Below are 12558 nucleotides of genomic sequence, written 5' to 3' on the forward strand. Positions count from 1 at the left end.
GCTCCTTCCTCTATAACTCTCCTCTCCTGAAATACTCTGCCCTGCTGGAGGACTCTGCTCCTTCCTCTATCACTCTGTTCTCCTGAAATACTCTGCCCTGCTGGAGGACTCTGCTCCTTCCTCTATAACTCTTCTCCAGGAAACCTTTCTTTTGCACCGGCCCCCGCAGCTTTGCATGGGGTCACACTGGGCACTGGATCTCTGTCTAATGGAGTTCTATGAGCTTTTATTATGCCAGTGTCAAAAAATATTTCTGAATATGGAAATTGAACCATCGCACAGGACAAGGGTCTTGTATAGAGAAATGTTACAGTGGGTGGGGGGATTGGGGGTTGGAGTTTAGTTTTGGTGGAGATGGATTGGAGGAGTTTTTTACAATAAATCCGCATTTGTTCCCCGGGGTAATCAGTCCATGTATTTATATATGCGTCTCTGAGTCTCCCTCCTAACGCACAGACTCCACAAGATCCAATTATACGCCCGGCCTTCCCCTAATGGCTCATTGTCACATCATCTCTCCGCTATTCACATCATTGTGCTCATCATATGATGCCGGTTTGGTCCATCAGCGGCCTCTCTGCTGAGGATCTGAAACACAAAGAACCCTCAATTCAATTTCTCTGCATTCAGTAAAAGCTGAGTAATTTTATTTTCACAATGTTTTGGTTTCAGAAACAAAAAATATCTTCAATTTGCAGAGAACATTATTGTATTGCTTTCATTTCAAAGAAGCAAATTGTATTAGTTTGTAACATTTTACCAGTAGAGGACCCTGGGAGTGCCAATCATCTGCTGGACCAGCAATAGCATGATACACACTGCTCCTATTTTAATGGAAATCCCCCCCCCCAGTTTTGTATTTACCCCTTTTTTATTCATGGAGCCCGGATGGCTGGGACAGGGGAGGCAGCAAATGTGACCCCTTATCCTCTTATTATTATTTCACAATGGGGCTTGGAAATGACAGGAAGAGGATGGGGGCACACAGCTATCGGGGGGTTCCCACAATTCAGGTACAGGGCATCTTCCACACAAATTGGGGGAAATATGAGGAGGGGCTTATATGGAGTCTGGAAGCCCATTTTAATAGGAGGACTGCCAAATAGCCACGCCCTAACAGTTCAGCTTAGATTGGATTCAAATCCAAGAAATATGAGAAAATCTAAAACTTCCTCCCTACTTATTGCATGTGCAAAATGTTTGGCAAAGTCAGGAGATTCCTCCAATGCTCAGCACTTTAATTCTGAATAAATCTCTGACAGTGCCCAGGCTGGACTTGCTGCAAGAAATCATGGGAACTGTAGCTGTCTGTCCCTTGATGTTGGTCACTTGCACCCCCATTGACTTTTTTGTGGTCACATGATAAAAAAAGTAAAATAAAAATATCTTTTCATAATAAAAGAGACTGTTATGAGATGATACAGCTGAGGAGAAAGGGGGGTAAGAGAGGGGTTGAAGGGGTAACATGGTGATTGCCCTTTTTTTCTTTTGCTGCAACTGCAAAACAAAAAATTCAATCATGGTGGGTAAGCCCAATTCATAACAAACTAGCATTCAAACCAATGAGATAAAAGCTTCATGATTTAGTGAACTGTTCCAGCTAAGTGAATACAAAATTATTTATGAAAAGGAGAAATGCTGCAAGTAGCCATTTAAAATACTTGAGGATCTAGTTAAAAGTTCATCAGCCACCAATTTGTCTTTAGATTTTGCTGTTTTTTCACTCACTACTGTGCTATATGATAATTGGCCACTAGGTGGCAGAATGATTCTTGCCATTAATATGCATTGTAGGGAGCACTGAGTAGGGATTCCAATGGCTCCGAACAAAAGAACGGCCAAATTGACAAATTAAAAATTTATGAACACAGCCCTGGATTTTTTCTGTGCTTTTACCTGCAGTTTTTTTTTTTGTGACAGGGTCTCTTTAAATAAATTCAGATTTCAGATGTAACATTTTTCCAGACTTTTTTTGGGGGGTTGACATTGATTGAAATCAAACATGCCTAAAAAATCCCTGCACACAAATTCTGCTTTGTACAGAATGTCAAAATGATTGAGCAGATAAAGAGTTTCACAGTGTGAATGAAGCAGTCATTTTAATCTCGCAATGTATTTACCAGTACCATAACTTCAGAAGAAATCCACAACTTACCATAGAAGTCCTTATTTACATATTTCCTGTTATAAGGTGACAACGCTCTGTCCTGTTCTCCCAATTCTCCTGTGTTGTCACCCAGTGTCCGCACTGTCCATTGCAGCACAAATTATTGGCTGTTGTGCTTCTTTCCCTTCAATAACCTGAGCTCGGCTGTACATGGGCTGCATAAGGCTGATAACAGGTTAAATTTGGATATCTAAACTGTTTTTATATAAAAAACACAGAGCTGCATTATTTACTCTTTTATATTTGCATGGAGAATATCCTAAAAATATTCAAACCCCTGGATCCTTTAGCCCATCCTGGAACATGGATCGCCCCCGGCCGTCACACATAATACACTCAGTAGCCGTGAACAGCCTCCTCTCAGTCAGACGCCATGTATTGAATTATCCAGTTGTTGTCTTAGGATCAGCAGCCAAAAATCTGTATCGGCCCGCTGTGTTCCTGCGGATAAAGGAACCTCAAGATCCAGGCCGGAGCAGCCAGGAAAAATATCGGAGAGACTTACAGGCCCGCTGCACCAAACAAGACCCCCGTATGACCCCAACCCAGCCCAGGGCCAGGTGAGGAGGTCAGATTCCTACATGGGCACTCCGGGCTGGGCCATTGGAAAAATGTCGGGATTTATGGATAAACAGAGGGGATTGTTCACCTGTGGGATGGAGCAGACAGGCGTTGTCCCATGGACCGGCATACAAACAACAATCAGGCTCGGTTATAAAGGCCAAAGATGGCCCATTTTTAATTTATTTTTCTATTTTTAGTGTGGAGAATTAGAACCTTTGCCAGCTTTTATCAATGTTTTAATTGAGGACAACGTTCTTCTTTTCTTGTCCTGGTGGTAGGTGTCACCAGAACAGGAAGCCAGGGGAATAATCCCAACCTAAATTTAATGTTACCCCTAAAGGCTGTTCATATTGATGTCATCTTATACAGGACATGGGCATTAAGATCTACAGCCCCTCCCCTACTACACTCTCCATTGCCCCGCCCCACCACACCCTCCATGGTCCCTCCCCACCACACCCTCTATTGCCCCCCACCGCACTCTCCATGACCCCACCCACATCACCTTCAACTACCCCGTCCACCTCCACATCTTATTTTTTATTAATATAATAAATATATACATTGGTTCCAGCTTTCTTCTGATTGGTCTGTCACATGTCCTTCTTAGAAACAAGTAAATGATCCAAAGCTTATGATGGCTGAGGTTGTTTCCTGTGGCAGTAAACTCAAACTGATGTAATATTTCATCCCCGGGGGGTATGTTTATAACAGCCTGGGCTCACAGGAAGGGGTTAAATGGCACTGCTGAGCATTCAGTTTGAAAATGATTGACAAGAGATGACAGAGGAGGAAAAGTAGGGAAAGCCTATGGGTTTATTATATTTATATAATTAATACACATGGGTAGAATTAAGAAAACATTTGTATCTGTTTACATACAATGAGGATTTTGGGTGCTCCCACCAACAGTGGGGCATTTCCTCTCCTACTGTTTCATGCTTCTTAAAGAAAAAGTGTGGCCAGGCTATAGATAATAAATATTCACATATTCCTAACAAGACGTGCATGTGATTTAAAGCCAGCAATGACTGACCTCTGTAGCTGCAGGTGTTATGGAGTGATTCATCCTTACAGTTGCAATGAATTTGTTTCAATCTGCTCTCAGCACTATGTTCTCTCCTTCCTCGATGCACCTGATGTGTGTTTACAGGTCAATATTATAAAGGGGAAGAAATAGGAGCTGAGAATCTGAATCAGTAATAAGGAATTATTCTGCTGCTCATCATGACAATACTAACAGGAGCATTAGGAGAGAATATTAAACAGATTAATTATAAGGAGAATGCTTTATTTATAAATATCTCAGTATGCTGTTCTAGAATAGCACCCAGCTAAAATCCAACCTGGCCCCGTCACGTTGCATTTGTTTTAAAGGGAAACTTTGACATTTTTGTGCAGCTGTGGAGTGGAGATCAGAATAAAAGGAGCTCCAGAAATTATTTAAATTGCAAACTTTAGGAATAATTTCTCCACAGTTCTTGCAGCCACACAGGTCAGTGAGCTCATTTACTCCTTGGATGATTGGATGTCTGGGTCACATGGTCACACTGCCACTTTAACACAAGGTATAAAAATAATAAATAGGAATAACAATGAGAGTGACTCCAGGAACACACCGAGATCATACCCCATCGTCTGATATATTCTTTCATCCAGGTGGAGATCACGCCTGTCACCTGTTCTGTGCGGGGTCAATAAGAGGGCGGAGAGCGTGACAGATTCACTTTCCTCACTAATTATTAATGGCTCTCATAATAGAAATGAATGATAATAGGAATGTGGGGGGTGGGGGGGGGGGGGTAGCAACTTGGACTTTTAGCAGAACTCTTTCTCCTACACTTTATATAATGATATAATAAATCATGAGTTCAGGTCCAATAAGGTAGAAATAGTTTTTTTTTCCCCAGGATTTCTTCGTATTTGGTTCTCATCCCAGCAATGCTGTCTGTGATGTAATCTGTTCTATGTCCACTAGGTGGCGCAGGCACTCCACTTATAATTGACACTTTGTAATTGGAAATATTGGTGAAGGATGAAAATATAATATACATCTTTTAATTTAAATAGCAGTTCCTGTGACTACAGTTGTTAATCTCAATCCATGGCAGAAGGTGGGAGAAAAATAGTTTACTGGAAGTGCTTGATCCTAGTACCAAAAATGACCTTTTACCACCTTGACTGGGTATTTTTCATTTTCCTGCATATAAAGCATTTGTTTCAAGAATCATGGGTAAAATAAACCTGAATATACTGCAATAGTATCTACAACACAATTACTGTGCCACAAGATTGCTGCCATACAACAGCCACACACCTAGGGGGCGTGTGTGACCAGATATGGGGTGTTGTCTGACCAAGTTTGGTAAATTACAGAATGTGCTGACCAGTGTGGTCAGAGTTCGGTTGGCTATTGAACTTAAGAAAACAACATCTGATTATTTCGGTGATGTTTTTGTACAATTTCCTTTTTTTAAAAAAAATTTAATTTTATAATGAACCAAATACATTTAATATTGATGTAAGATCAGATCTATAAATGATATACCATGCACTGTACTCATCGTTATTTGTCAAAGTTTTATTAGTATAACTTAATTAGTTATTAATGTGAAAAATTCTAATTCTCCGATTTCACATGAAAACGCTCAATGTGAGACAGAGATTAGATCTCATCCTCTTTATAATTAGGCCTCTGTAGTAATAGATTAGGAGGAATTATCTCTGTAAAACACATTCAGAATTTATTTTTCATGCGCAGAGATTATTAATGAACTCCTCTGATTTCTATTTCAGGCCCCCACGGATCCCCCCAAGCAGAAGCCGGACCCGGTGACTTCAGAGACCGTTGTGTTCTGGGGACTGCGGCTGTGGCAAGTTATCGGCGTGTTCTCCATCTTCGTCCTGGCAGTCAGTAAGTACGATTCTCTTCTATATCTCTTTCACGTTGGGTACAATACATAATTAGACAAAACAGATCTAAAGTCACAGACCTCAGATTAAGAATAATAATGAGCAACAAGCACACAATTATAAATGAGGAATGAGGAGTGTTGGTTTATGCAGCAAGTAGAGGCTGCTGGTGCTTTTCAATATTTCTGGCTGAACACTAGAGGGCAGCAAAGTGTTTGTAATGTCAGCTTCCTACCCCTAAGAAGACTGCCTGTCCCTCCATTCTATTCCATTGTGTATCATGGATGGGGGTGTCACAGATCCCTACAGCACAATGTGGTTGCTACAAATTCTTAATGGTAATGTAACTATTTGCAATCCATAACCTTCCAAGTTGCAGTGATAATAGTATTTAACAACTGTTTCATAATTTGTAACAGCCACTTTGTGAACGGTAATTGTCAGGGGCAATAGTGCTCCAGTCACCAACCAATCAGCACTCTGCTGGCACAACTCCAGGTGATGTCTGTGCATACAGAGGGCAGACTTCCTATTGGCTGCTGGTGCCACCCCTAACAAGCAACAACCAATGGGAATGCTACCTGCTGTGTATACCAGCACAGCTCAACAAACCAGGATTTATTTATATTGCTGCCCACATTTTAAGATGCTATACAAATTATTTATGCTTTTTTGATGCTGGAGATACAATAAAGATTTCCTGACAGTTTCAAGCTATGTAATTGCTCGCTCTCAGTAGGAAACCCTCAATTCTGGCTGCCTGCTCTAAATACAACATAAACAAAGCCAACCTCAGTACAATGGTTGTATTCAGAAAATGTCACTAGAGCATTCAATACAAAATAATGTAACTCAAAACAAAAATATAAATGTATCTTTAAATAAATAGGACAACAGACTATCCCCCATTATAAACTGGATATTCTTCTTTTTTTATCAATGAAACCATACTTTGCCAGAAAAATAAACATAATTATTAGCTGCTCTCATATTTTCTGGTGTCAGTTAGAAATATAAAATATCAATCATGGCCACTAGATGGCAGCAGAGCAGCGTGTCAGTTATCAGTTTCATTGAAGCTGTCAGTTCAGGGTCAGTTATTACTCAGTGACAATAAATACTTCATAAAATATTGTCATAGTTACTGTAGCTGGAGTTACTACTGAAACGGCATCAAAACACACAAAGAATTCACCTGCCAGCTTAGTAAATGTACTTTCTGCACATGACTGGCTCCCAGGCATCCTCTGTACCAGATTTAGTTTATTTGTGTGATAAAGGTACCAGTATGGGGCCTTCAGAAGTTTTGAGTCCTTTGACATATTACTGTAAAAAACAAGCACAGCTTTTGGATAAGAAGAGTATAGGAGAGCGATGGGGCCGGGGACAGTTTGGGAAAAAAAAGGAGAATTGAATTTACTGAATTTTAAACTAATCTGTAAAAGTGTCAAAGCTTGTATAGCAGCAGTGATACTGAACATCTCAGGGTGCCATGGAACCCAATGCAAAAGATAAGATGCAAATACCTAACAATGTCCCAAAGGACTCCAATGTAAAAAAATACATTTCCCAGTAAATACTTAACCTCTCTGGGCTCCTATGATACCCTTTGTGTTCCTCATGGTCTTGGGTCAATCCTTGTTTGCTTAAAATGATGGATAAGATCTATGAAATCACTTCCTATGAGCCCAGGATGTCACATACACGCCCCCTAGTGGTCATTTCACATGCTTCACAGGATACTGATACAGAGAACAGGTCTATATCATTATGTGGCATTCATCTCTGTAGCATTAGGCACTGTCAGAGGATGGAACATAGGAAAGAGAACCCCGGTGCACCTCTGCTTGACTGAATAATAGAAGGTATGCATGTCCCAATGCAGCAATGCAATAAAGCCCAATGCAACTGGCTTCCAATGCATTTACAACTATTCTCACCTCACATGTGGGGTACAGGATAATAAATAGGAAAGACTTGAACAGAATATTACTACCCCTCCAGGTGCAATCTCTAAAGGTATTTCCTTTTTAGAGGTTTCTTTTATTTTGTCCATAGATTCCTCTCTCTGCTGCATTAGACATTTCAGATTCTTTCTGCGCCCCCCCTATTCTCCAACTGAAATCCTCAATGATTACCCAAAGGAACTGCAAAGACACCATTGGCCCCCTAGGACAGGGGATCTCCAAAATCTGATCTCTGCATGACTCTCTAAGCCAGGGGGGTCAGACTCAAATACACAGAGGGCAAAAATTCATAACTTAGACAAAGTCTCGGGCCAACCTTGAAATTTATTTGAAAAAATTGAGGAAATGTTTCCTTCTCATTAAATTTAAACCCTTTTCATATGGAAACAAAGAGATTTTGCTTTACATTCAATCTGGAACAAGCTTTTATTAGAAAGTGGCATAACATTTTTTTTTATTTTATTTAAGAAAAAACCTTCTGCCTCTTTCTCTATTTGTAGCCTTCTGAGTTATATTACAATGGTAACCTTTTTGCCCAGGCTAACAATAATAATAACAATATTCTTCTATGAAAATCCAACCATTCCAGTCCATGCCTTGGAGTAACAAGGAAAAGCTGAGGGGGAGACACGGCCAATACTGAGCTAAATCTTATGAGTGGCTCCCTCTTCACTGAAATAGCGTCGTTACTAAAATTCCTGGCATTATTTGCTTCTATAAAACAGTCCAATGTGGGGCCACACATAGGCAGAGAGCCCGCTGGTCTATAGACGCAAGTGATGCCGGGAATTGTAGTAGCGGCGCTATTTCAAACAGTGACAGGCCAGCTGCAGTTCCTATTTAGGATTTCTTTGGGGGCCAAAAAAAAGGACGTTGGGGGCCAGATGTGGCCCCTGGGCCAGAGTTTTACACCCCCTGCTCTAACCTCTCTATATCACAAATGAAGCTGCTCCTCTCCACTTCCTGATCCAACCTAAATTCCTTCTTGCAACCAAAAATGTTCTTTTTATATCCCATGGAATGATAACATCCTCAGTTAGAGCTCATTCAGACCATTTCCCAGCCACCCCCCATGCCCTGTAAATAGCTTTGTAAATATAGAGAAGAATAATGAATAAATGTAATATTGGACCAATAAAAAACCCCAAACTTGTTATACAGTTTCCTTATGAGCCAATGATTGAACATTTGAAAGCAGGTATTGCACTACTTGCTATCGCCCCTATTCATTCCCTATGGATGACCCCAGCTGAGATGCTCTATGTATTATTTCACCCATGGAAGCAGTAAGATCACCGCAACCATCCCATATTTCTGAACCAGCCCTAGCAATCACTAAGCCCCCTGGAGGAAATAGCACCTCTTAATAAATTTTCCCATTCTTCCTGTATCAAGGTGGCAATGCTTTGTTGGCACCCCATGGGCAGGGCTGTTGTAATAGATACGAAGAAGGACTTTCCATATGAGACAAATTAATTAAAGCTCAGCTGACATATTCCAAGAAGTTGTAGCAGCAGGTTTTTATTTCTTCCAAAAAATATCAAACCAAATGGATCCAAGCGGCCCATTGCAATCACAGCCAGCAGTGACTTTTCCCAAGCTCTGTGACTCTCACTATTGTGGTGCAGCTTGACCTGGTTAAATAACAGTGAACCTTGGTGATCCTGCAAGCCTGGAATGGATCCATGTCCGCAATTCAAAACATTTGCTAGCAAATAGCAAGTAACTTTTAAGAAATCCATTCCAGGTTTGCTCGGGAGACTCTACAAGCACAGCCAGCAGTGTTTTATGACTTTTTCCCAAGCCCTGCAACTCTCACGATTGCGGAGCAGCTTGACCTGGTTAAATAGCAGAGTGGGGCAGTTCCGACCTTTTTCGGGATCCATTGATTCAGCGCAGCTTCACACACCTGGCACCTTGTCAGCATCTCGATCACATGCATTGCAGCACTGGCTCCTAAAGAACCGATGTCTGCAGATTTGACAACTTGGCATTAGTGAGCAGTACTGTACCACTCACTGCTTCCCCTATTCATTCTCTAGGGGGCTGCTGCTGCTACTTGTAGAGTCTCCCGAGCAATCCTGGAATGAATTTCCTAAAAGTCATTTGCTATCTGCTAGCAAGTATTTTGAATCCAGGACCAGATCCATTCCAGGCTTGCAGGATCACCCAGGTTCACTGATGAAAGTGTATCCTCTCCAGCCTCGGAGAGCTTTAATGAATCAGGTTGTATGTGTTAACAATGCCTGCCACACTTTGCTGCAGTGCAGGCTATTTTACAAGTTGTGTTGAGCTTTGATTCAGAATGAAGGACTTTGCATAGCAGCACATTGATAGGTGTATTAACGCAGCACAATGGTGTAAACGGGTCCTTGATGCCACTTCATCAGGTGAATCATAAATACTGTGTAATAATAATAATTTATTCATGTGCCCAATACCTGAATTGCTCAGAGTTACAAGCTAATGGTTAAGTTTGTGCAGTAATAATGTATTTTCTGCTAAGGACACTGCGGATAACTTATTAAAACTCTCTGATCACAGCACACAAAGCACATTCATACCTCAATTTCTGGGAACTGGCCGCCTGGATTTTGCAAAAGGCCCCCTGACAGCTCCATGAAGCCGGTTGCACTCAGTCTGTTTCCTCTCATTTAACCTGATTACAATATTTCTTTCTTTTTAAAGTTCTGTTTTCGCTGCCCTAATTGTCCTTTGTCTCTCCTGTTTGTAAATCAATTTATTTTGTTTTATTATCTTTTCTCAGCAGAGAAATGCACATTAATGTCTATTGAATAAACCCGACCGGCCGCTTCAGAGGCCCAAAATAAAAAAAATCTTTCCGTTTAATGATCCAATCAAATGGTCTCATTGCGCCAATGCGGGAACGCTTGTATGTCGCTAATGCTCACCAGTTATTATATTGATTTTCAGATAAAATCTCCCAACATTCCTCTAATGGGAAGTTTAAATTGAGATATTCAGGTTTAAAATGCATTTTGGTTTTATTCCAAAGAGAAAACTCTGAAATTGTTGTTACTGTACTTCTGTATGAGCCGATAGAGAGCCACAGGAGACGCCGGTGAATAACAGGTGAATGTGTTTAGGAAGGTAGAGTTGTATGTTAAGATCCACACCTGGATTGATTTACCTGGCAAATATTTGTGATTCTCTATGGCCACCCCTGGGATTCACCTGCCATGCAATATACCCAGAGGGTGGCAAAACGGATCACTGGTGCAGGTCTACAGCTCCAAATCATTGAGTTATAAATGTTCTGATAAATGTTAGCTCCTCCATGGGCTGTTTTATCTGTATTCAGAGACTAGGGGCAGGAGGAAAGTATTTACTGAATTATTAGAATTAGAGATGAATTTATAATACAAAGCTTATAGTCTCAGCCTGATTTCTTGTGAGCAGGACTTTATGAAATTATATTATAATGAAGGATTTAGGCAGAGTCGCCATCGAGGGGAGAGGAGGGCATTGGGGGCACGAGGGAACTTTAATTAGGCTAAGGGATAATAGAAAGGAAATAGAGGACATATTCAGGGATAGTAAATGGTGTAAAGGAAGTAGAAGTGTGTCTGTTAGTCTCTTTTATTAGTAATCCTGTTTCCGTGTGTAAAAGAGGCCGGTAGCTGTAAGAAATGAGGTGCAGGGCCCACATGACTGGGTGCTAGGCCTAGCCCTGGGGTTGTAAGGGTTAATACAATATAGTAGGGCTAGAGGGCGCTGTGCCAGGGTGGAGCGTGGGGTAGGAGGGGATTAAGAATAGGACGAGTTAAAAGGGGCAGGACAGAAGTGAGAGGCTCTCTTTTGGAAGAAAAAGTTTCCCGCCCGCCCACCCCTTTTAGGATTATAATTTGTAGGTGTGGTTAATTTTAACGGTTGGGGTCCTGGAAGGCAAGGATCCAGTACATTGGTAAGTGGTGGATTTTGGCAGGGGGATCCTCTTTGGTGGGGTCTCCTCCTTTATGGTGAACGGATGATTATGGCTCCTGAGGCAGTGCTGGGTGGCTGAGGGCCAAGCTGGAGATTTTGGAAGAGTTAAATTCCTGTTGGGTGCGGATTTTACCTTCTGAGACCTGCAGCCTGGTTGTTTGGGTGTATAACCGGGAGTATGGAGTTTGATAACATTATGGATATTGTTGTTATGGTTAGGTATTAATAAAAGGGAGGAATTAGTATGTTGGGTAAATAGGTTATATTCAATGTAATATGTTTGCATTCTATATTCCCAGTTAATTAAAAATAATAATAATGGAGTGTTATGTTATGTTAATGTATGCCTGCATATCAAAAGTGTAAATTTATTTATTTGTCATTTATTTATTTTTGGATATTTGTTTGTTTATTACTTGAATGGTAAATTTATTTAATGGTGTTTATATGGCTGCTTGCCAGGCAATTTAAATCTAAGATTGGTATTTGGGTATTTATTGGTGGGGGAGTGGTTGGTAAGCAGGTGGGGGTCGGGGGGAGGCGGAGGTGCTGATGGTGGTGAAGGATGGGCTAGAAGGTCCGAGCTACCCTCGTCAAGTATTTTTCTACCATCTCTCTCTTCTCTCTCTCCTTCTCTCTCTCTCTTCTCTTCTCTCTCTCCTCTCTCTCTTTCTCCCCCTCTCTCTTCTCTCTCTCTCCCCTTCTCTCTCTCTCTTTCTCTCTTCTTTCTCTCCTCTTCTCTTTCTCTCACTCTTTCTCTCTCTCCTCTCTCTCTTCTCTCTCCCACTCTCTCTTCTCTCTCTCACTCTCTCTTCCCCCCTCCCTCTCTTTCTCTCTCCCCCCTCTCTCTCTCTTCTTCTCTCTCTCCTATTCTCTCTCTTTTTCTCTCTCTTCTCTCTCTCTCTCTCTCTCTCCCTCCCCTCTCTCTCTCTCCTTCTCTCTCTCCTATTCTCTCTCTTCTCTCTCTCTCTCCCCCCTCTCTCCCTCCCCCCCTCTCTCTCC

General features: G+C 41.4%; 1 protein-coding gene across 1 annotated transcript in view; it reads left to right on the forward strand.

Moving 5' to 3' along the window:
- The window catches only part of TMIE (transmembrane inner ear), a 49697-nt gene that overhangs the window by 8213 nt on the left and 28926 nt on the right, over positions 1 to 12558 (forward strand). The window contains exon 2 of the mRNA XM_072413022.1: positions 5528 to 5645. Coding sequence (XP_072269123.1) covers positions 5528 to 5645 — 118 coding nt within the window. The remainder of the gene's footprint in view (positions 1 to 5527; positions 5646 to 12558) is intronic.

Source organism: Pyxicephalus adspersus, chromosome 5 (assembly GCF_032062135.1).
Source record: "Pyxicephalus adspersus chromosome 5, UCB_Pads_2.0, whole genome shotgun sequence".
Classification (NCBI taxonomy): Eukaryota; Metazoa; Chordata; class Amphibia; order Anura; family Pyxicephalidae; genus Pyxicephalus; species Pyxicephalus adspersus.